The sequence below is a fragment of the Lepidothrix coronata genome, unplaced genomic scaffold, assembly GCF_001604755.1.
Source record: "Lepidothrix coronata isolate B3197 unplaced genomic scaffold, Lepidothrix_coronata-1.0 Scaffold131, whole genome shotgun sequence".
NCBI lineage: Eukaryota > Metazoa > Chordata > Aves > Passeriformes > Pipridae > Lepidothrix > Lepidothrix coronata.
Window position 1 is genome coordinate 1,297,158 of NW_016690311.1, and position 25,113 is coordinate 1,322,270.

The window sequence follows — 25,113 nt, forward strand, 5'->3', positions numbered from 1 at the left end:
CCAAAAAAAAAAAAACCCCAAAAAACCCAAACCACCACCACTCCCAAGTCTGCATTGGAGAGACAGAGAGAAAGAACCCATGTGCATCATCATTACATGCATTTTTACTTATTAATCTGTACAACCCTTTTGAAGTGGTTGGGGTAAGAGTCTGTTAGATTCTTATATTGACTCATAAAATAATTGTTAAATATCTAAAATGATAAAAATTATAAAAAAGGAAACTATATAGTGTCTCAGAGGGGAAAATAAAAGCATGGGGAGCAGAAGAGGGATTTGGTTAGACAATTTAAAATTGTTTGGGTTTGATTTGGTTTTAATAGCTTATCCAGTGCATTCTGAAACCATGGGGTGTCTTTACTAGAGCTTAAGCATCTCATTCTTTCAGTTACACACAGAGTCCCTTCTTTTAGTTTGATTTTTGTGTGTTGCATCCTTTGAGAGGTGAATCCTTTGGTGCTGCCTGTTTCAAGCACTTCACTGGTACTGTCACCATGGCTTATAGTTAACTGGCAACAAACTATAGGAGGACAGAACATGTGTAACTTGGGTCTTGAGCTGAATTTGATCAATTGTCATTGATCAAGATAGTTGAATCTTTGCTGAAAAGTGGTCTTGGCCACCCTTACAGCATCCATACAGTCTGCCAGTGATTTGTTCTGTTTGTACTTGGTGCTTCTTAGAATCCCAAGGAAGTTTGTGGTTTCTCTCTGTATGTAACTGAGCTATTTGGGGTGATCTGGTCATGAGGGGAGATGCAGAGGAGGCAGTTACTTTATCAGAGGCTGAGTTAGTTGGGTGATGGTCAGTGTTGCTCAGCAGTATCACGGGTCAGAACTGGTGCTGGCTGTGGGGTGACGTCGCGTGGTACCAGTCTTACAATTTTTAGACTATTCTGTCTTAATAAAGCAAGTGTTTAATTTTCTGTGGGAATGCAGATTGTCAGCTTTTGGTAGGCACCTTCAGAAAACTCTCCAGAAGACTTTGTGACTGTACAATCAGTCAGGAGAGCCGGTGGGAGCAAATTCTGTTCGGCATCGTGTCACCTGATAACAGTTGAACTTCTGGTCTTTGACAGTTAATATGTCCTGGGGATAAAAATAAGACTCCATGAACCTCTAGGGCATTCAGCAGAAGCTTTGAGATTTGATTATATTAATCGCTATTAATGGAAGTTACCAGAGCTGTGATGGTACTAAGAGCTATGCAATGAACTCTCGTTCTTCTCGAGCCCTTGCTGGGCAGGGTTGAGCAGTGAAATCCAGGACTGGGCCAGAAAGGCTCACTAGAAGCCCAAGGTCTAGAATTTTCCCAGTAGCAGGTTCAATAAATAATTAAAGTGGTGGTGAAACTTCTGTTTCAATATTAAGTTGTAAATACAAGTAAGAGACAGCATCTTATTTCAAATTTAAATTTGTTTTTATTCAGCCTTGGGAAGTGCTCAATTGAGTTGATTTTTCTTGTGTTAAATCATGTCAGAGATGCTTAGAGGGCTCTATAGTCCTTGACTGCCTGCAAATACACTGTGAGAATTTTTAATAGATTGAAATAAATATTTTAAGGTAGCAGTACAAAGTGCCATGCTTCTTTTTTGACATTCTGCATAGCTCTTCACAGTCTGTAATCAGATAAATCTCTTCTTCATTTCATTGCATTTTAATTGACTATTTACACAACAAGTTTTAAGGATCTATGGGCTGGTTATCGTAAAACAATTACAAGGAGACTTTAAAATTGCATTGAACTGTGTAAGAAAATTGCGGAGATTTTATGAGATTGCTTGAAAAATATGCAATTTGAAAGGATGCTACTTTTGAAATTCTTTGCAGTGACTGACTCTCATTTTCTTCTTGTTATTTTTTCTCCTTAAATCCAAGTTCTGTTTACAATATTTAATTCTTTCTGACGAGATGAGTCAGATGTTATAAATAGAATATTGTGATGTTAGACTGCAAGTTAGAACTGTGTCATCTCATATGCTTTAAAGATACTTTGCAGGTTTTAGATATTACCATATTAGTGTGATATTGCAAGGCCTTGGAGACTGTCACTGGAACTGCAGCCACAAAACTGCCTCAGTCTATCCATAATATGTGAGAAGGCAGGATATTTTCTTTTAATAAGAGCCTTTTGAAATAGTTGTCTATACACATATGTAACAGTCGGGAATTCACTGTTATCTAATGCTTCTTAAGTGGTATGTGTGATTAGCTAGGTTATCCCTGTGCAGAAGAGGTGATATCTTGATAATACTTGGTTAAAGATTGCTTTTTGTATAGTTTCTGTGCTATATTTAACAACAAATGCTCAGTAAAAGGAGAACAGTGCAATAAATATGTAGAAATGTGACTTTCACACGAGTTGGTAACATTATCTTCTAAGTAGAGCAGGAAAGACAAAAAGGCTTAGTGAAGGATACTTTTAAATAAATTGGGTTAAGAGGATGCAGATTACTCTCTCTAAGGTAACTATTTTAAAAGCTATTTCTTCCATTGCAGTGGATCTATAAAAGCAAATCTGTCCAGTTCTTACACCTCTCCTGGCTATGCCCAGACTGTGGCTGTAACTGCCAAAGGTCGGCTGGGGATAGGTGTGATCTCTTATTGCTTACAAGACAGAAAAGATTGTATCTTTCACAAACCCTTATAATGTTTGACTTGTATTTAAGTAGTCTAAATAATAGCTAAGATGCTTAAAAATTGTTTCTCTTCCTGTGTAATGAATGAAATCACCACTGCTGTGGAACTTCCCCATATGTATGATACTCAACATTATTTCCTAGACATTCTTACAGTGTAGGTGACAGCACAGAGGTGAATAGAGCTTTGTATTACACTTCAAGTTTTTTAGCAATGAGTGTTAAAATCTGACAAAGAAAATTCAAAGTATAATGGAGCAAATAGCATGACTGTAAAAGCAGTTGTCATGGAAAGCAATGAATTTGTTGTAATCTGTGTTCTCATTGCTAGAAGGCTTTGCACAGTCAAAAGCTGTCCTTGCCTGTGCAGCTGTGAGCCAGGACTGGTGGTGCCGTGGCTCTTGGACTGATTCTCATGGCAAGTCAGATACTCGTGGTAATCCCAGATACTAGGGGGTATGACAGGATATGACTTCATCAAAGTAAACTACACACACAGCTGCTCCCACATTGCTTGGAGTTGTGATTGCTACCTTTAGAAATGGTCACCATGATGGTAAATATCCTGGGTTATTGGCTCAGGTAGATTAGAAATACTCAAATGCTCAGTTACGTGTGTGTAAACGCTGCTCATCAGCCCTTGTGGAATAAGCTGGTTTGTGGTAACCTGTTTTCCCATGAGAAAGATTGTTTATTTACCAGCTCACCCCCACCTTGATTTCCACTTCCAATAGCTTTGGCATAGCCCATAGGCAAACTTCATTGATAATACAAGGTGAAAGAGATCATTGGTTATGCCTCCCTTCTCTTCTGGGGAAATTATAACAGGCAGAAAACTCACGCAGTGTTCTTGATCTGCTCTTCTGTTGCTAAGCAGGACTTGAATCTTTCATCGACTGCAGTGCAACAGAAAATGCAGCGTTCTCAACTGGCACTGAGAAAATGTATACAAAGGAGCTGAAGGGTTAAAATCCAATAGGGACCAGTTTTGAGATTGTAAGCCCATGTTGTGTGCTTTGGTTCTGAAATCTAGAGCTCTCATGGTTTTATCTGCAAGAAAGTTGGTTGGGCGCTTTCACGCCTGGAAGTCCTATAGCTGCTTGCATTAAAATGAAGTGTAGAAGCTTTAATGAGTTAAATTTGAAAATCAGGTCATATAGTGAATACACAGTAAATTGGATGTTTGGATGTTTGTTTTCTATGAACATCAAATTTTATCCTCCATAAACTCAGTTTTCTGTCTACGGTTTTCTTCATTGACTGCATAAATGGTGTAGTAGATGTTGTCAGTAGGCAAATTGGTTTATTAAGTGTTACCTGGGGATGTGAGGTGGTGGTGTGAGCCACTGAAGTCAACAAGGGTTTTACTTGTGACTGGAGGGAGGATGCAGGGAGGATGCAGGACCAGGTTATGGTGCTCAGTGGTGAGACAGCCACGTTCACTACAACCTCACGATCAGACAGACAGCAGAGAAGTACTTCACTATGCAAACATTTAATTGTCAGTCCCTAGATATTATAGCCATGGCTTTGTCAAGGTGTGCATAGCCTAAATTACACCCTCTGGCTATTGTTTCAGGCAAAAATACAGAAGAAAATCTGTATCAGTTTACACCTAGGGTGTGGTTCTACAATCGTTTTTTCTTTTTTTTTTCCCTCCTAGTAATGCTGGATTAAGCAGCTCCTCTGTCTGCTTTGTGAAATAACAGTTGTATTCTAACTGTAAAGTTGTTTCCAAAACAAGGTGGTGGCTGCGTAAAGAATATGATTTTCCATCACATATTCGGTCTGGTAATCCTCGAATCCCTTCGGCTGTGTTTGATTGTGTGTCTTTTCAGAGTGAATCTGATATGATTTTTACATGTCTACCTACAAAATTGTATAGCATAGTAGATCTTGTATCTTGGTTATCTTTGAGTGTTAGAGATGTTGTATTAGTGAATAACTGCAGTATAAATCAAGATCAGTTATAAGTGGTGTATTGTGAAAACTAAACAGCAAGTAAGAACTAGTTTATATAATTTAATGTACTAATATTTTTTTAAAAAATTATTTTTAGTAATTAGTTATGTCAGGAAGTCAGGTAATAGAAATCAAAAGTTTCTCTAACATTGCTGAGGTGCTTCCCAGTAACTCTGTAAGCTGGAGAAAATACCATTTGAATTTGGGTTACTCTGCTGAAGAAGAGTTACAGCATCATTTATCTCTTATTGGAGTGCTATTGCAAATGATAAAGGAGAGAGGCATCATTTATACAGTACAAATAAATGTGTGCCATACCAAATATTCTTTTTATCCCTTCAGAACAAATCCATAGTCATGTGGAGTATCCAGAGGCCTCAAACACTGCGAAGATTTGGGATAACCAGCCATATTTTTGATGGATGTGTCAAAGGAACAGAAAGTGTTCCCAATAGTCAGACAGTGTGGGTGTTGGATTATTGAGACAGCCACGTAAAATAATTTGGAAAGTGAATTATTTTCAAAATAATAAATCTTCCCGTGAATTTTCCCACTTTTCCCAAAAAACGTTAAAATCATCTGTTTTGTTCCTGTTCAGTTAGAATGACTCTAGAAATGTATTAAAGGAGTGTTTTACTTGCCTCCGACAGCTGGAAAGAAGGCTTTGCTGGGCTTTGCGTTGTGAGGAATATAATTTTGAGGTTTAGGGTGTTCAGATAATTTGTTTTTTAAAACATAGAATCTGCGTTTGAATGTGTCTGTTCTGCTCTGCGAACAGAGATGGCAGTCGTCCTGCTCTTGCTGGTACTAAATGGAAGTATTTGAGAGGAAAGGCCTAAATTAATTTCCTGATAGGCAGCATTTACTTCATAAAAGTACTTAAAGATGAATTCTCAAAAGCAATTTTGTTTTTCATTTCTGTGAAAGTTACGTTACCCAAATCATCTGTCTAGAAATCCTGCTTGTTAAGGAGCTTCTGTTCCACACTGTAGTTTGTAATTTATAGAGAAGTTTTGAGCCAAATTCAATATATCTGCATTGCCTACCAAAGTCAGTGTATATAATAGATTGCAAATTTTTTTCCTAAATTCTATGGGTTTTTTGTGGCTCAGTGATTGAAGGAGAAGACTTCTACTACCAGTTGTGTTATGAGACTCTGGGGAAAATATCAGTGTCTAAACCGTACCTGCTACGATTTGATTATGTTTTGTATCTAGGCTGGGCAGAGCCCTCTTCTTGTCTGATATTTCTTCTCTAGAACCTGCTTTAACATCCAGCTGACTCAGTTTGCGGTGCCTGGTGTGCTGTGCCTCCAAACACCACTGTTTCCACGGGGTGTTTGGAGAAGTCCAAAATGCATCAGTCTTTGTTTAGGAAATTTCCTTTTGGTTCTACCTGACTCTCAGCTTGTGCTCTGAAATGGAGGGGCACAGACCACTGTGACGTTTGCTGGAATAAAACTTGCAAGTATCTTCTGTTGTTTTTGTGGCCTGAATTTAATGATCTGAAGCGCTAGCTTGATAGCCTTGGAGATAAGAATACTATTTTTATCCGCAGAGTAGGTAGAGCACAGGAGTAAAATCTTCAGTGTGCTGTCAACGTGTCTCATCTGAGGCTTGTTTACAACTGCTTGGGATGCAAAAGGGGTTCTCTGTACAACACTGCAATTCTCTGTCCTCCTGCTGACGCCACGCAGAATTGCTGTGGACAACCACAACAATGTGAAGAAAGACCTCTGTCCCAGGAAAGGTCAAAATCACAGCTTGGATAGATGGTGCTCTTCGTTGTAGAATGGGGAGACATGATGGTAAGATGCAGCATCATCAGTTTTATTTATAATTTAATCATCCCAGGAGTTTTCCTGCAGTCGTGTGAGTAGAGTTGTGACCGAGGTCTCACAGGAAGCGTGGTGTCATCACAGTGATTCAGGGTGATGTCACCGACTGACAGGAGCGGTTGGGGTGTCCCTACTCCTATGGTGGCCCGGCCATACCCTTTCTTGGACTCCTTTGGCATCTTTCCCCAAGTGCTCCACACTGTTGCTGGAAGCAAAAGCTTTTGAGCAATTTCCAAACACAAAGCGGTGCATTGTGGGCCAGCACTGGGAGGACTGGCTTAACAAGTTTGGCAGCAGTGGCTTTGGCTTCCTGCCTACCTTGCATAGGCACCACTAGAGATTGCCATAGTCTCCGAGCGGGTTTGAGCCGAAGATCCCAGCCTAGGTCCTAAAATTCATGTGCGTGCAACTGCTGGGTCTGGTGAAGGATCTGCTTCTGTTGTAAACCGTGGTTTTGTTATCCTAGATATGTTTGCAGTAGTTATCTTTTGGCTGCTTTAGGAAGGTGGATGCATTATTTGTTTTCAGTGTACTGGGGGGTGGTAAACTCTACAAATTTATTATAATATCAAAGGATCCTGTTTACCTTTCAAATTCCTGATACCTATTTAATCTTACTTACTGTTGTCATCCTGAATCATCCAGGGGCAGTTAACTGGTGCTCTGAAATGTCCTTTTGCATGCCTTTTTAAAATACCAACTCTGTGTTCTTTGCTGTGGCTGTTCCTTAAAACTGGCTCCATGTCTTCCCTGACATGTCCTTTGCAGACAGGCCTCCTCTTGCAACATGATGCATCAGACCACCACTTGAGGTGTGTGGGGTTCTGAGGGCTGCAGGACACCACTTGCCTGTGTCTCATTGCACAGCTGTGCTCTGAGTATGTCTAATCTTGTATCTGCATAAGGATGACTTTGTCTTGCTGCTTAAATAATCACGTTTATTGTTTTTATGTCCTTTTTTGACACAAGATGTCTAAAAATTAAAGCTGGTGCCCATTTCAGTACTTTTTCCCAAGAGCATTTTGCTCCCTAGCTGGCCTTTTTTTCACCTCCCACTGTGTATTTAGGTCCATTCATACATATCCAATACCCTTTCTTCCTAAGTGTCTCGAGTGCTGTTATCTGCAGAGAGACCAGAGGAGCAAAGCAGTCTTAGGAATTATCTGTCAAAAATGTGAATTAGACCAAACCAGCATAATCAGAACATAAAGTAGTCCAAGCAAATTCTTCTGTCTTTTCCTCTTGTTTTGTTTTGCTGAAGGTGTTACCTTCTGTGTACATCTCAAGTGGGCTGGTGTTCAGGTTATGTTAAAGAGGCTCAGACCATGAAAGAGCAGAAAAACTACTTTAAAACATGTCCTTTCAGAGCTTCTGCATGTATAATATGATCTAAGTGATGCTTCATTTTTTAATACATCTTAATTTAAAAATATTAAAAGTTGCAGTCCTTCCCAACCTTATGAGTGAAATGGGTGATTTCAGTAGTAGAGAACTAGTGCCAGATATAGAAGAATTATACCTGGTGCAGATTTGTTCACCCAGTGTTTTCAAAGTCTTTATTCTGTATACATACTGTGTATTCTATGTGTAATGTTTGGAGATGGAATTCGGGAAGATTTTGTGAAGGCGGGCTCCTAAAATAAGGTGAATCACTCCTAACAGTGAAGAAATACATCATGGAATAAGGATAGCAATGGGATTATTCTAAAGGGGAGGTGATGTGCAAAAGCAAAACCTAAATTTCTTCTTTAGAAGAATTCAGTATTCCATAACAAAAAAAAATTAACTTCCATGAAGAGTTTTTAGGCTGAACTGGGTTTGTGTTGTATCACAAACAGCCAGCAGTGAAGTTACTGACCTTATACTGTGAATGGGTAGCCTGATTTCCTTCAGTGCTTACCTTTTTTATTCCTATAACTGTATGTCAGAGGACAACTAGCACTAGTTTGAAGCCTAACCCTTCAGAACAGGTGGATCCCCTCTTGGCAGGAAATCCCTGGTGACTGTAGCTCTGTATGTGCTGGAATATATCAATTGTGAGACATAAAGACTTTTAAGGTTTACCAGTTCCTCAGCTAGATAATTGAAATAGTAATATTTCATTGTTTAAAGGTATGCAATAGCCGAGTTCAAAATACTTTGTGTAACTACATGTGTGTTCAAATATATAAGAAGTGGGTTAGCTCTTTTACTGCTATAACAACAAAGCCATTTTATTTTCCACTTTGTTTTTTAATCTTATTAAATATCACAGTACTGTTGGGCTTTTTTTTGCTATAGTACATTTATATGCCTGTTGCTGTGCAACTCATATTATTTTTTTTTTTATTGTATCAGATCAACTCCCAGTAAATCTGTAAAGCAAAGGAAATAAATTTTAATGGAAAAACTAATAGTGCCTGCCAAATTGAGAGGGGTGCAGAAGTGTAAGTTGGTATGTGAAAATCAAGAGGCATCAGTTTCGTTATAGCTATATTAGGCATGATTGAAACAGTCTTATTTTTGAGGTGGATGTTCCAGTGCATGGAGAATGGGAGTGGCACGGGTGGGGTGGTTTTAGGTAGTTGGGTTGCCTAATAAAAGAAAATATTGATATACAATTCAGTTGACAGGTCCTGTGTTTTATTTTCCTTTTTTTTTTTTTTTTTTGGATATGCTGATTTGCTCTCTCAGGTATCAGGTGCATGATGTCAGATGTGGCCAGAGCATTCTTTGTGCCAAGATGTGTTGGTTTTGCATTAAAGAACATGCTGCTGTCTCACAGGAGTTGGGGCAGGGAAGGGGGCAGGAGCAGGGAAGAGGAGGGAAGAGGCTGAAGGGTGAGCACTGTGCATGTCTTAGGTAGCAGGGAACATGATGTGTTTTATTATTACAAAATTTTGTTGTGTTCTCATACCACAAAAGATGTAGTCATGGGTACATTGTATTCCTCCAGTTCCCAGTAAAAAAGTGTAAATCTGTATGTGAATGTTCTGTTACTGCTCTACTCCCTCAGTTACTGAGCACTGAGTCACAGCCAGCACCCAGTCCTATGGCTGGAGATGGGCAGTTGCACAGGGAAAGTAGCAGAAACCACACATGCCAATTCTTTTTCCCCTCCAAAGCATGTCTGGATGGGAGATGGGAGAGGCTGGGACGCCTGGAGCACGTTCACCATTTGCACTCACGAGGTATCAAAATGCCTGTGCTGCCATGAGCCGTTTTGTGTAAACTGTGAGTTTAAGTTTAAATAAAAGAAACTTCCTTTTTCCTACTCCAAAAGTACAGCTGCTGCAGAGTACACGGAGTGCTGCTTGTGAAAGAGAAGAAAAGTGCCAAGCCTGTTGATGTTAAAACAATTCATAATTGTAGCGTGCTTCAGGCTATATGACTTGAGATACATTTTAGACTATTCTATGGATGATTTATTTCATTTTAATTGAGGCTGTGTTTAACTGGTGGCTTATCCAGAACATTTTTCCCCCCTCACAATAGACCCTGGTTTTCTGCATAATAACTGAAGTGTTTCTGTGTACACTTTCATATTAGCTTAGTCCAGATTTTAATTTTACTGTGCAAATTCAAGGTTTTTCATTTCCTGAATTCAGTTTAATTTCTGTGTCGTAGATGCAAAACTCAACTCATCTTTGAGGGTTCCTTAAAGGTATTTTAGGATTGGGTTATTTTTTTTTACATAGGAACATAAATAATAATTTGTTGGCCTTCCCAAAATACAGCAGTGGCATGATGAGATCATGTCACCTAAAAATAATGCATGACTTTGAATGAAGATTTCTTACATGACAAATGGTATGTTCAACATTTGCATAATATTATATAAATTGGTTGGAGAAATTTAAAATACCTTTAGGTCTGAAAGCTAAACAGTAAATGGGAATAGTTTTGCAGATGACTGACTTCATTCAAATTGCTGATGAAAACTTCATGTAACAGGATACAATGTGTGGGGGGAGACTTAAAAAGCTTCTCGGCAGATTAAAATATGCTACTTGTGTTTCATTGAGAAATTTACTCCTGTTATTCTATTGACAATCTTCTGTAAGATTGCTCATTGAAATTATGGATTATTCTTATAATAAACTTAGAAAACCTGTTTAATAGTTTGATTGAACAATTTGACATGTGTTTTGTGTTAGATTTTCAAAAAAAATGTGTGTAGATGAATTCATATACAAAGAATTTAACTAAATACTTAGATGTCTGCTTTAATATGTTTTATATATAATTACAGGAACATTCAAATCTTGGGAGCCTAAAATTAGAACTCCCAGCTGCACGCTAGGCTTGCAGGTGCACGTGTGCATGACACACTTCTCTTTGGTATCTGCTGCTCAGTTTTTATCCTTGGATATGATACAGACACTTCCCAGAACTGTTAAATTTTAGAGAACAGGAGACTGTCAGTGTTTCATTCTGCATCCTCATGGAGAGAGGGAGGAAAGAAGGCTCCAGGAGAATTGCTGTGCTCATAGCCTTGCACAAGGATTGCTGTTTGGATTTGCAGCTTGGGTATGCACAGAGCAGTGTTACTGCCTGCGACATATGGCAAAGCTTTTTGCTGGAGGTGTAACTCCAGGGGATGATGCAGGGGATGGGCTTTTGGGAATGCAGCACAACTGAACCCACAGAAAAGAGGTAGGTCGTCCTTGACCCTTTCACCAGGTAAGGTTCTGCCTTGAATTTGGGGAAAGCAAAGTAAAATCTACAGAGCTGTAGCTTTGGAAATTCAGACTGTCATGAGTTTTGAAAGGAGACCTGACAGAGAGGATTCCACTTTTAGAGATTAAGTGTTCTAACACTAGTAGAGATTTATGACAGTGATCAAATCTAATGCAGCTCCTGTGCCCAGTTAAACCAGATTGTGGGGTTTTTCAGTCTTGAAGTGAAAGTCATTTCTCTGAGCCAAAACTTTGAGGTTTGAGTATCCTTAGGACTTCAATAAAATGCTGGGTAACTGCTATATTTGCCAAAGTGGAAAATGCAGTAAAAACATTTAATCAAGTTTTCAGCTGTTCCTTCCTTCACCTGATCAATCAGCAACTGCACAGTTAAACAAAGTTCAGAACCTAAGGAGAGCCGTGCCTTTCAAATGTCTCCCCCTTCCAAAGCTGTATGTGCAAAAAATGTAAGTTACTTAATGTAGAGAATGCATTTGGCAAGGATTTTAAGAAATAGATAACTTTGCAGAAAACGCTTCAGCAATGCTTCCCTCAATGAAACAGCTCAGGTATGGGAATGCCCATTTGTTTTGTTTTGTATTAAAAGGCTTTTTTGCATGAGGCAACATGAGCACCTTTTGAAAACAGATTTTTTAAAACAGTGTTTCTGTGTGCAAATTTGATCATTTTATGTTTGGTTTGTTTGATTATGCATGTGTTCTTTGCAGGCACAAATTTGTCATGCCTGCACATATGGTTCGTAAAATACTTGTGTTCTATTAATACTTAAGTGTTCATTACTGGAAATTTTGCAGAAAACCCTGAAGTATGCATGTTTTGCTAGAATCTCTTACTTTGTTTTAAAATTTGTGTAAACCGGAGCACTCTGAGTACTCCATGGTTTAGTTATTTTGTTCACAGTATCTGTTTAGGAATATTCTCCTTTTATTATTGTCTTGCACAGTACACAGTAAAAAAAATCGCCAGTAGTTTAATTTCACTTCAGCATTGATAAGTACACAAAAACACATGTGTTCATGAATGATAAGCACTTGAGTGTTTCTGGAAAATAGTTTGGATATATGTTGTTTAGAAAATAATATTTTAGTTGCAGAAAGTGAAATATTTGTGTATGAAAGGTAAGTTTTGAGACGCTAACTTGGATCACTTTAATTTTTTAATAAAACATTCATATCAGTTAAAATAAGGGCCTGTGTGACTTAAAATAGATGGGAGCTTTACTTAAGATAACCAGGTTAGTTAAATACCTTGCAGTGCTGTTTGTAGCTGCCTCAGTTTGCAGCTAAGATTCTCCTTGTGCCTGAAGATTACTTGTTATTGACAACTAAAGTCAGCAATAGATTCAGCAGGACTGGCCCACTGTGCAGATTTCTTGGCAGAATTTTAGCTTTTTTGGCCAACTATAAGTCATTAGTTTGGTGGTGACAGAGCTGAGCTTTCTGTGTGAAATCTGCCTGGGTTTGGTACAACCTGTTTGTGGTCCTCAGTGCTGGTTAGATGCCTTCCTTCTCCCTCCTCGTGCGTCTCCCCCAGATCACAAGCTCTTAAAAATAGTAATTTGGAAGGTTTTGTTTGCTTTCAGACACTAAATGACATTCATGTTCTCCACAGCCGTAAAAGGTAAAACAACAGAAATATTTTAATTACTTTATCAGGATCTGACATTACATGGGACATGTATTACAAGCAAATTACGGGAGTTGTCACAAAATTTCTTTTCCTTCAAGATGTCAACTACTTTTAAGTTACTACAGCTGTGGTTTTTTTCCTCCTCTTTTCAAAAAATTTTCAGATGTTAGTGAAGAGTTGTGTTATCTTAAATAATAGTTCTTTTAAAACCATGCCTGTAGAGAAAGAGGTCTACCAGTTAAGTCAAGTTAAAACAAAGTGTACTTGCATATTTTTTACCTTAGTATGATCAAGATTGATTCTCTTCTAATGAGAAGAGAAAACACAGCTAGTACAGAGCAAATGTATTCAAGATAGCTGTTGGTGGACATTATTTGATCTTACTTGGTTCATGAAGTAAATAGTTCAAACAATCTAGATTTTGGCAACATTCCAAAATAATGGAATCTATTTACAATTTCCTTTTATAGTACCTCTGAAACAGTTCCCTGATTTCTTAATGGAAAAGCTAGTGAATTGATAAAAGTTGTTACATTTGCTTAAGGTGGATTTGGATCAGACTCTTGTAAAAAGAAAAGTAGGTTCTGTGTTTGGGGGCCAGTTAAAAACAATAAAGGGTTATATCTGTTGTGAGTGTGAATTTAATAGTTTAGGGCGTCATGGTTTTAATGTGTCTAATATTAATTATAGTGATTAAAAATATTCTGGGAGTATAACCAGGTTGGTGCTGTGCTGAAGGCATGTTGTGCTATGCTGTGGGAGGATCTTTGTAGCCAAAACCTTTTACTGTTCACATCAGGTATCAGTGTACAGTGTCCATTGTCAAATTACACTGAATGGTGAGCAGCGCATACATGTTTGTGATAAATCAGACTGAGACTTTAAAAAATAATCTTAATAAGCAGATGTTTATGCTGGGAATGGATAAGGAAGAATGAACATTAGCAGTGTTTTGGCATGAAAAATATTTCTGCTGAGCTTTTACATATTCATGTCGCAGTTTGATCGAGTTTTCTGTTTGTTTGCCATAACTCTGATAGTTTGTTCTTTGCCCTTTCACTTCTGCCCTCAGTAGTTTTGCTTTCTCTTCTTCTGATTCAGTTTTCGTTCTCCTCCTTTTTTCAGTTGCAGTAAGCAGACTTCTGGAAAATAATAAACTCGTGTTCTGGTCTCTGCACGCAGCCAGGATTAGGGTTCATTCTGCCCTCTTCTTCTAGTGATTGCTGTACTGGAGAGGATCTTAACCTCACTGGTTTTGGTGATATTTCATTTCTAGAAGGGATGCTGTCTTATTACATACTAGGATAAATGGACTGTGCAATGGTCCCTGTCTGAAAAGGGGCAACAAGGTTTGTAGGAAATCTGATATATTGTGGGGGTTAAAGAAAAAATCCAATAAAAATATACAGCTGTGGTAGCCACTGAAACTAGTGGCTAAATAAATGCAAACTGCTGACCTCTTCTCTAACTGAGGAGGTTTTAGGCTGTTTTATGTGTTCTGTTGTGTGTGATGTTAAGTAATAGAATTATGAGGTTGAGAGTACACAGTTAGTTTTAATGACCACAAGCATGAATTTCTTTAGTGTAGCTGTCCTGAAAGAGAATGCTGGAAATACTAAGAAATTACTCAATGACTTATGCGTTTCCACAATGTGTTTCAGAGAAGAGGAGATGGCAGCTCAGTGTTAGAAAGTTTTTCAGATTGGACATGCTGAGCTCCATGTTACTTAATGTGCAGTATGCCAGATGGTCCATTATTGTTTTTCCTTTTTTTGTTAGAAAATGGTGCTCTATTGACCTTTTCCAAATAAGAAGCATTTTCCTTATTACATGCTCAACAAGTAATGCAGCTATCTCAGAATTGTGTGTGGCATGGGCTTGTTTTAGTCTTCCTAAACAAGTGCAGCAATGCATCATTTAAAGTTACCTTTTTAAAAACAAAGTTACATTTGAAAGGAGAAGTGAATTCTGGGGGTCACAATGTTCAGAGGTTTCTTATTATGAAGGTAAATGAAGCAGGTTTAGAATTAATGTGACTAGCAGCTATTATAATAGTATCTGTATGTTGATACCATATAAACACTGAATTTATGGAAAAATACATGGAAAGTTTGAGGTTTCGATTTAAATTTTTAGTTTGACCTTGAAAAATATTCCCAGATGGAGAGAGTTAAATGAACCCAGCTTTGGAAGAGGAACATATGAATCATGGTTGCTAGGCTCTTCCTTGAGAGGCATAGGCTTTATATTTGCAGTGAAGTATTTCAAAAGGTAATCTTCAAACTCAGGGGAACAGTGCATTGAAATGACACTGGTGAAATACTGTAAACTTCATTAGACTTTTAAATAGAGAACGTGCATGTCATGAAGTGAAACAAGTATAAAGTATTGGGGGTTAGAGTATCAACTGCAAGGCTTGTGAACTTTCATAAATGGTTGAGGGGAAACAGGAAAATTAGGCATCCATTGCCTACTCCTGGTACATACTTCTTATTTGGGTTTTGTTAAACTGTTCTGTGTATTATTCTCTAATATTTGCATGGCCTAATTTGTCATTCATATAACAGTGCCACAGAGGTGTTTGCCCTGTTGGAACACAGAAATAAGATTTCCCTGAAACCCGCTCTTGCTCTACTCAATTAATGACTGTAAAGCACATTAAAGATGTGCTACCTGCCTAAGAATGAGGTTCTTGGGTTGGGAAGTGTGGATTCAGGTCTCTTCCAGTTGTCTTAACTGATCTTGTTTGTGTTACACTCCTTACATTTTCAAAGCCATTGTTAAAGCTAATATGCAGGACTCCATGAAGCGTTGGTACTGCTTTTTGCCCACTAGTACCTACTCTGTGACCCTTTTGGGCTGGTCTTGTGTGTTTATGCAGTACTCAGCGTGCTCAGACTCAAGTGTTATTTAGGGTCCTACGAGTTTCTCTAACATAATTTAATTGTATCTATTTTAAACAAATGCTTGGGTAATAAAAAGCTATTGTTTATTTTACCTCCTGTGAGAAAACAAAAGGAATTGCATTTAGGCCTCTAACCTTCGCTGCTCCCTCACTAGTTATGTTGGGGTTCTGCTCTGTTATCAGTGCTGTAGGAGACCACTGTGGGGTAGATCATCTCTTACAGTGATTTGTACCATCTGGCTGGAGTTTTGTGCGTGCTTCCTTTGAAATCAGGTTGTGATTTTGGGTGTGCAGCAAATCCTTTGCTCTGTGTCAAGTGGTTTTACTCTTAGAATGGTCCTTTGTGAGTTTCTGTATTTCCTAATTCTGTATTCTGTCATTGCTTGCTGTCACTTGGAGCAAAGATTTTAAAACTGAAGATGTGTTTTACAGTGTAAATGACACTTGTAAATTATTCAGATTTCTTGGGATCCCCAAACTGAAATAAGAAAACATTTTTTTTTGCATCACTTTCTGCCAATTTGTTTCAGTTGTCATTTAAAATTGGAGCTCTGTATTGCCAGCAAATATTCATAAAAGAGTTCTTAGTGTGATGGTACTTATATGTAATGTCTCAGAGCAGTATCAAGGAGTGCTTTATTTTGCAGGAGACACAGAGCAGACGGTCCTTCTCTCATGTTCACTATTCCCCCTTGCATTCTGTGCAATATGGTGTAAAGTCTGAGAATGCAGTGAGGTCTGAACGGTGCAGTAATGGGAACAGATTCCAGGGTGTGGATTTACAGTTCGTTGGACATCACACAGTAGCAGCCTCTCTGTGGGCTATTAACAACGTAAATATCAGGCAGTGCACACTGTTATTGTCCCATTCATCCTGGAGGATTGGTAGTCAGGTGGAAGTGACCCTGGAGTATTTGCTTGCTGTGTGGAAACTTTTATACGTGCGAAGAGCTCCTGCACAAAATATTAGCAATGACATTTAAGTTTATGCTTGTTTTCTTACCTAGCTTAATATTACATCATGGAAAGTAGATATTGAAAAATAGAAGTTTATTATTCCTATTTGATCCCCCCCCCCAGCATATATTTACTAGCTGTGCTTAGTTTGCAGTACTTGAGTGTGCTGGAGGTCTTAATGCTTTTTTTAAATGATATCATATAAATAAATAAGCAAGAGTCGCTATTTAATGAAGCGCAGATGAGATGATTTGTTTATTTAATGTAACCTCAGTTGCAAAAAGGTGCCTGTGACTTAGATGAGTGTAGCTGTGATCTCTCTCAGCCGAGTCAGATGTCCTTGGTCATTTGTGTCCAACTGCAAAATCCGGTTGGAGCTGTTGTTGCAGGTATCGTGCTTAATTTTGGTGTAACACTAGTAAGGTTTTTGGAAAACCTGGGATAGATTATGTGTTTTAGAGAAGAGTAGTTAATTTTTTATGATGAAGATACATACTACAAGGGGAGTCCTTAATTCTGGAAGTTGGGTGTGGATATGTTCTGTCTGTGAGAAACAAAGTGGAGTCCGTGGGGCTCTACAGGGCTGATGGTGTCATTCTGCCAGTGGCTGCCTTGTGTTATGGCACACTCACTCTTAGCATGCAGCACACTCAATTTATTTCACAGTTGGTGTTCTATTAATGAACAAAACTGTGGTTGCTGTTAAAAATATGCATAAATTAGTAGATGTAAAACGAAACTCTGGGGCAGTTCTAGCATAGGGGTAAATAAATTTAACTTATTTTCTAAGTTACTGTTAAGATAAATCTATTACTTGAGGGTTTTTATAGGAAAATAAACTTGCTTATATCAATTTTAAACCTTTAAATAGTGTTACAGCCACATATAATGTTTGCAGTTTCCTGTTTTTTTGTCTTTTAATTATTGAATAACATTTTTAGTAATATAAATGTAACGTACCTTTAAGTTGTGTAGTAAATGCTGAATTTACTGCTCCAGTAGTCTCTGAATGCAGTTACAACTGTTAAATATATTATTAAGAAAGTGTATTCTTAAAATTGTAGAAACTAATTTTATTAGTAAAAGTCTACAAGTATGTGTGTTATCTCCAAAATCCACACATGCTCTGACACACTGTTATCTCCAGTTCTCTCTCCTGTATAGCTGTTACATGGATCTCTGGCAGCAGATGGCTGGACTATAATGCACTGTTGAACAAATAAAACCATTAGGCATGTAATACTGCCTGGTAAATGACTGTGTGTTTAAAATGGTTTAAAAAAATTAAATAGAAAATAAAGTTCACTTTTGAATTCATTTAATGACATTGGAATAAAATCCAAACCCCTTTCAGAATACATAAAACATCCCCTCTTATGTTGTGTTTGTCAATTGAAGTCAGTCTTTTTTTATTACATTCTTGCATCTGGTATAAGATAATCAGTCCTAAATCAGTTTTCTAATAGATGTTTTCTACAAGTAATCACTCATTTTACATTTATCTTTGTAGGAAGATTTTTGCTTTTGTAATACTCCAGCACAAAATTATCTATTGCATTATATGCTCTTTTTTCCTCATTTTCAAATTTGATACAAATGTCTTAAAATTATGATTCAACACTGGTGTCATAGCTCTGTAATTAAACTGTTTTTCAATAATTGTCAGCAGCTGAGAGATGCCATTTTGTCTTTTTGTTTTTAGATATGCCAATATTTGGTCTTTGCCCGGCTCATGATGATTTCTATTTGGTGATGTGTAACCACTGTAATCAGGTCGTAAAACCACAGGCATTTCAATCACATTATGGTAAGTGCTTAACTATTTTTAATAATTAAGGGTGAGGTTAAATCAGGATTAAGCCTGGCAATTTTTTTTTTAAATTGATGGTACATAGATCATTACATTATAAAAAATGTCAAAGAACATAACCTGTGTTTAATCATTTTATATACATTGTAATGCAATTACATAAAGATCTTGTTCTTTTTAATTTTTTAATGCTTTCTTGAAATGCTGCATCCATCCAGTTCAGTTTCAAAATGACATATCTAGTGTATTTCACAGCCAGTATGTGTAGTGTGTTTGTGTCTCTGTGTCATTTCTCCTTGTGTATTTATACAGATTAGTTTTATATATGTGAACTGTGAACTTGAGCTGAAAACTAAACTTACAACAAAATTCGTAAAACACAGTAAGCTTCCAATAGCCAGTAAGGTTATTTATTTATTTTCAGAAGTATCACTTTGTTGGTTTTTTTTTTTTACTGGTCTGCTGGCTTTGTGTATAAACTATGTGAGGAAGCTCTCGTCGTGTTGGTTGGCCAGTGTTTGCAGAGGACTAAGAAAATGTGAAGTGCTAAGCCAGTTTAAGTGCTCAGTTACTTCCTACAAACCTAACTGGGGCAGTTCTGCTTTTCCATGCTCCTCTCAAGACTAGAAATGAACTTCAGTCAATTTCATGCCAGTATTTGGGTGGGAGGTTTTTGGAATTCAGCTTTTTTTTTCTGGAGAAATTCATGAGATGTCTTCTAACCAAATGCTAATAGGAAAGATGGACAGAGCATCTTCTGAACTACTCCTTCCTCCCTCTGTGTGCATGTGTTTGTACATGTTCTATTTTCTCTAGGCCAGTGCACTGATTGCTTTGGTGTTTACAAGGATACAAGATGCTGGATATGGGCAGGAAACACTGAGAGCAGGAGATACATTTTCTTGCATCTTAAGTAATCCAACCCTTTGGCAAGGAAAGATATACTCGCTTCTGCTTCATTCAGGCTGGAAAAGGATCTTTCTGTGCTGAGCGGAGGGTGAACTTCTTATCCTTACCTCTCACTTGGTTTTGTGTTATATTGCCTTATGGATTATAGCCCTACCCTTCCTGTTGGATCCAGCAGTTGCATCACACAGCGTGTCTGGGAGAGAAGTCTGAATAGGTTTTGTGTCAAAATTGTTACTAGTTTGCTTGTTATTCTGTGGATGGCTATACTAATAATTTTTTTAAAAAACCACAGTTTTGTGGATATAAGTCTCCAAAGCTGTTGGGAACCAGAAGAAAAGGACATCTGCTTTTCTTGCTGTGGTTGCCATAGGCCTTTTTATTAGCCAAGAGCTAGTCCACTCCTTGCCAGTGTGGTTCCTCACCTGTCACTGAATATCACTTTAAGATGTCCAATAAGTCCTTCTAAAATATCGTATTAAATTGATTCTGACAGTTAAAAATAAATTTATGGGGGAGGACTTGATGGTACCCAGTGGTGGCATATTGAATATTCCACCTTGAGGTCTGGAACTGGCTCAGGCTGGTGGTAGTGGTGGAGAACTGTGGATACCTGCAGACACTTGAGTTGTCTTTGTGAAAGGAGCAGGTGATCTCCAAATACTGTCTGACAAACAGGTAGGAACCAGTGTCATAGTTGTCATGACAGCCTCATGGGCAGATGGAAGAAGCAGTTCAAAAGCTGAATAGGTGCTACGTTGGCTCTCGAGCATGGACATGAAAACATGGCATGTTGTAATGCTGCTTGTACCAGTGTTAGACTTATGTGAAGTTAATTCAAACTCTTCTGTAAGCACTGTTTGCAATTTAAAAGGGACAGAGTGAACAGGGAACTACAAAACAAAGGTATGGAAAATATTTTAAAAAGATGTAATAAATACTAACGTAATGTTTCCATTCTGTATCACTTTGTAGGAGCGTGGTCTCTAAACATGAAACTTTCTATCAGTGGCAGATTCATACTTTAAGAGAAGTATAGAAGGAGGGAATGGAAATGACGAGGTTATTCTTAGTATTTCTTAAGCCCATTCTGAACAATGAAGAGGCTCGGCACGGGCTGTGGCGTGCAGAGGAAACAGGCGGGGTCATTCTGATGAGAAAAACAGGCTTGGGTGGGGTGAACGTCATTAAAGGACCTTAGTTTGCCAAACTAATAACCTCAGAAAGGTAAGGAGGCTGACTTGGTGATTTTGTGTAGCCCTAGTTCTCAAAACCCTCTATCAGCCTTCGCATTCTTGAAATCCTTACGCAGTTGTTCCTTATTTTAGAAAATTGAATGTGAAAGCTGATAAATATGGCACGTGATTGATTACCAGGCAATGATCTATTTTTTCTTTTTTTTAAACACAGTGTAGCTCAGGAGAAGGAAGTTGCTGAAGTGAAAACACGCAGTTGTTTTAAAACAAAAAGTATGCCATCATGATAACAAGAAAGTAAAACACCCTTTGGATCCATCACAGTCAGTTTGCCCTGAATTAAGTTTTTTTTATTGGTGGTATTATTTCAGGGATTGATAAAGGAGAGGTTACTTTATCAAATTCTAAAAAATTACAGTGCATCAATGAAGCTGTATCTTTTGGTGTTGTTCTTAGGGTCTTTCATTTTTAATCGTTACTGGAGAAATAGTAATCTCTTAAAATATTCTACAGCTCCTGGTGGTGTATGTTGCTTCTACTTGGTGTTCTTTGAAACTTGTCATGTGGGATTTTGTTTTCTGAAGTAGTAGAATATGCTACTTTAAAATGTCACTTTTGTCAAAGGAAGGCTAAACAAACTATTAGCTAAACCTAATGAGCTAATTAATTTCTTCCAAAGCATATTTGTGATAAACTACTTAACTAGGTAGGCTGAAAGTGCATTCCAGGACACATCCTTGCATTTTTCTCTGGACCATGAGTAGTCAGAATTAATTTAAATATAACCTTATTCATTAGAATATTTCACCTTTTTAGTAAAATACTTTATTGATATGAATCACAGATTTGTGTATGTAACAGATACTTTTCTATTTTATGGATTTGACTAGAAAAGATAGTAATTCAAAATTAAATTCTACTTTCTGAGGCAATCCAAACGTGCATTTGGGGTATGAATTTTCCATTTTAATAATTCATTCTATACTGTTGGTATATATACCAGCATTGATTTGTAAAGTTGGTATGCGTAACACCACGTGCAGAATGGTTTTTAATAGCAATCTAATATAATGAGAGATCTGAAGTCTGCTTGTGGTATTCCTTCTAGCCTGCGAACAGCAGCTGGCTGTCAGAGCCCTCAAAGGGTTTTAGCCACTTGACATAGGGTGGCAGTGCTGCTGGGGACATGGCAGGAGCAGGCCAGTCAGCCAGGGAAGAGTTGTTTCAAGGCAAATCCTGTGTTCTGTCAGATCCCAGCTGCTTTATTTGGGGTGCTGAGCAAGTGATTGAAGCCCTTTATTTACTTGTACTCTTGGTGCTGCTTTTTGAATGGCTACGCTTTCATGGTATCAGCATCTTCCCTGGATGACTCAAGATCAGTTCAGTGGTGATAGATGGAAAGCAGACACAATGTTGATTCAGGGATCGAGTCTTATGGGTGAAGCACCTGAGATCAGTTATCATGATGACCTGTTCTGAGAAAGCACAATGTTTTTCTCCAGCTGGAGTATTTCTCTACACTCCAGCCTTTCCAGCTTCTGTGCCACATAGACGCTCTCTCTGTGTTTATATCAGGTATATTTCTGAAATCCTTGCAGTTTTCTCTCCTTAATATATAAATTCTTACAGTAAAAATGAGTTTGTTCTGTCAAATCGCTGTCACATTCCTCAAAACAGCAGGATGTGTCTGTGTCCCTTTTGATTTCCCCTCTCTCTTTCCCATGAAGACATGCTTGATGCAGTTCTTGTGCTGCACCCGGAGGTTGCTCTTTGAGGAAGCCATCGTGACAGTTATTTCAGGTTGTTCGTGGAAACCCTGAAGTGCCATGGGTTTTGGGCTGTGTGACCTTTCGTTGGCATTTCAGCCGTTCCACGGGTTTATCACATCTCCCTGTGGTTATCAGCCTCCTGGCTGAGGAGAGCTGCTTCTCTGCCTTGGCTGGGCTGCTTGTGGCTCAGAGAGAGAGCTGAGCAGAGTCAAAGTAGCATCAGCACAGAGATGTGTGGGATTTCTTCCTTCTCCTTTTTTCCTATTTTTTTATCCAGGGTTGTTTGTTTCCTCTGTGCCTTGGTTTCCTTAAATACAAAGCAGGGTTAGACTCTCAGCAGTAACAATGAAGGCTACCTGTAAGACTTAAACTGAGAGTGCCTGTGAGTCACGTAGTGATTGTGAAAACCATGAATACAGTACGTGTTGGAAAGAGATGATGATAGTGTGTTGGGCTGCTGAGTCATTAAAAAGCTATGTTGAGTGTTTTGATTAACTTCCATGGGTTTGGCATCGTGGCAAAGGTGAGCAGCTACCATGAGCTTTGCCTGCTGCTGCTGCCCCATGAGCTGGTGGGGGATCGCTTAAACATTTCTATTTCCAATCAGTGCATGTTAAAACATGAAGGACAGGTTTCAGAAGTGGGATAACAATAGAGATTTGCCCATCTTTTTTTGGTTTCTGTGAGGTTGTGAGGTGGGAATAAAGAAGTCATCACACAGCCTTATACTCAAAGGGCAGATCCTGGCAGTAGAGAAAGAGATGTTTGCTTGTGTTACTTGGGTCCATCCTGCAAGTCAGTGCGAGGTCTTTGGGAATCTCCTCCATCTAATTGTGTAACTGAGCTCCTTCCTCCCTCAGCCAGGGCTCACACCCACCTTTAGTTAGCAGGTTTCCACTTTGGTGAGTCATAAAGGGATTTTTGGTGGTGTTGTTAAGTGCTTGGATTTGGAGAGAACATGTGATACTTGTGATTTTAATTGGGATAAATGGTCTCTTAACTATCTCTGTCAATATGCTCTTGTACTTTGGATTTGTATCACGTGTAATTTAAGTATTATAGTCCCTGCAGCATTACATATCTGGGTTCTTCTGACATACTGCAAATTGAATAAAAGTTTGTCCTACCCTCTTTCTGTTAAATTTGGCAGCAGCTAGTGGTTTTGAAAAATTTAATACTTTTAAGTTTTATTTTTCAAAGTTATGCAGATGTTGCTAGTTTAGAATAGGATAGTGTGTTAGCATGGATTCATGGATTACGAAGTAAAAGATAAAGTGTCTGTGCAAGGCAGCATTTGAAGCAGATAAGAAAAGAAAGGAATGTACTGAATCTTGTTCCAAAGCCATTGGACCTGAGGATTGGGGTGTTTGTTGTTAGGGTTTTTTTTTTTTTTTGTGTGTGGTTTTGTCCTCATGGGAGATTGTCTGAGCTCATCCGCATTTTGGAGGGATAAGCCTTCATTATGGCCTGCATACTTTTGGCAGGAAGCAATTTGTTTCAGTAATTAAGTGTCCACTGTTCACTAATGTCATTTTAAAGCAGTATGAAAAGGTTTTGTATAAATCATAAGAATTTTCTTGGGTATCAGTAATCTTCTGTAGTGGTCTAATAACCAAAATAAAACTTGAATATTCTGTGGTGTGTCACAGATGTGCTGGAGCAATCTGCCAAGCATATTGCCAAACATGCACAGGTGGCATTTGGCATATTATGGCTCGAGTTAATGTATATGATTTAACAAATTATCATTGGCAGCTTCAGCAGCTTCTGTTTAAATGCACAGTCCTCTCACAGTAGTTCTCACAGTCCAGATTCCAGCAGTTGGATCTTAGTTTCTGGGTCCAGCAACAACTAGTTTAATTTCTTGGTAGAGATTTGTGAAATTCTGTAGCTTTTGCAAGAATCATCTTGGCATATTCCCAGAAGGGAATGGGCTCAGAGGTCAACGCAGGATTCATTTCAGAAGGGGGAAAAAAAAAAGTTTCAGCTGACTATTTAGTCAACTTTTAAATAAAACTATTATGACTTGGAAAGAAACTCTGTAACTGTGTTTTGAGCTTTGAAATGTGCACCCCAAAGCCATTAGCTGAATAGCAGATGTGCCATGCAGATTTTACGGAGCACTGTGGTTAGTTGTAACTTCACAAACAGTTCACATGCAGAAGGTTATTTTTATAAATGGAAAGGCTGTGGTCTTTGTTTATTACATGAAAGCATAGGGAGTCTGCTTGAGAAGTTGATGGCAGTTTTCTAGTAAAACTTCCTTCTTTTTTGTGGGTACACAGATTCGTCAAGCTCTGGTTGAAACATGAAGCAATTTAAAGTATCAGCTAAGAAAAAAAAAGTGATGTTTGGCTTCAGATTTAAAAAAGATACTGATTATTCTGTTTACCACTTACCAAGTAACTCATGTTATTCTCTCTACAACACCGTGTGCACTAAAATATTACAGACTTGAAGTGCTTTGGTGTGCTTTAGACTCTGCTTTGGTTAAATGTGAATTGAATTTCATGATGTCCTACCATTGCAAAAGACCTGGATTTAAAGGTCCATGTGGTTTAATACTGGCTGAAGAAAGAATATATATTTTATTTTGTTCTTACTAAAATGTTAAAATATTTAAAACAAGTCTAACATATAAAATTATGCAAAGGTTCCATTAAAACCCTCCTTTATAGTGATGTCCTTGCTAGGTATTTGCTTGGAGGCTGGGACCGACTACTCACTTTTCAAGGTAAATGTTGAAGGGGGAAGAACAAGAGGAAAGAAAGAAACATGGAGATATTTATCTTTGTGAGAAAAGAGGAAGCAATGCTGTGTTCACT

At 38.1% G+C, this 25,113-nt stretch overlaps 1 protein-coding gene across 6 annotated transcripts in view; it reads left to right on the top strand.

Moving 5' to 3' along the window:
- Positions 1-25,113, top strand: part of ATXN7 (ataxin 7) — an 87,399-nt gene that overhangs the window by 31,059 nt on the left and 31,227 nt on the right. For 4 of the 6 annotated variants that reach the window (XM_017826831.1, XM_017826832.1, XM_017826834.1 and 1 more), the window contains one exon: positions 18,310-18,414. The exons of 1 other annotated variant lie outside the window; for it this stretch is intronic. In XM_017826831.1, coding sequence (XP_017682320.1) covers positions 18,310-18,414 — 105 coding nt within the window. Of the gene's footprint in view, positions 1-9,553; positions 9,608-18,309; positions 18,415-25,113 lie in introns of those variants that run through there. One more of the 6 variants, XM_017826837.1, reaches the window with a different exon arrangement.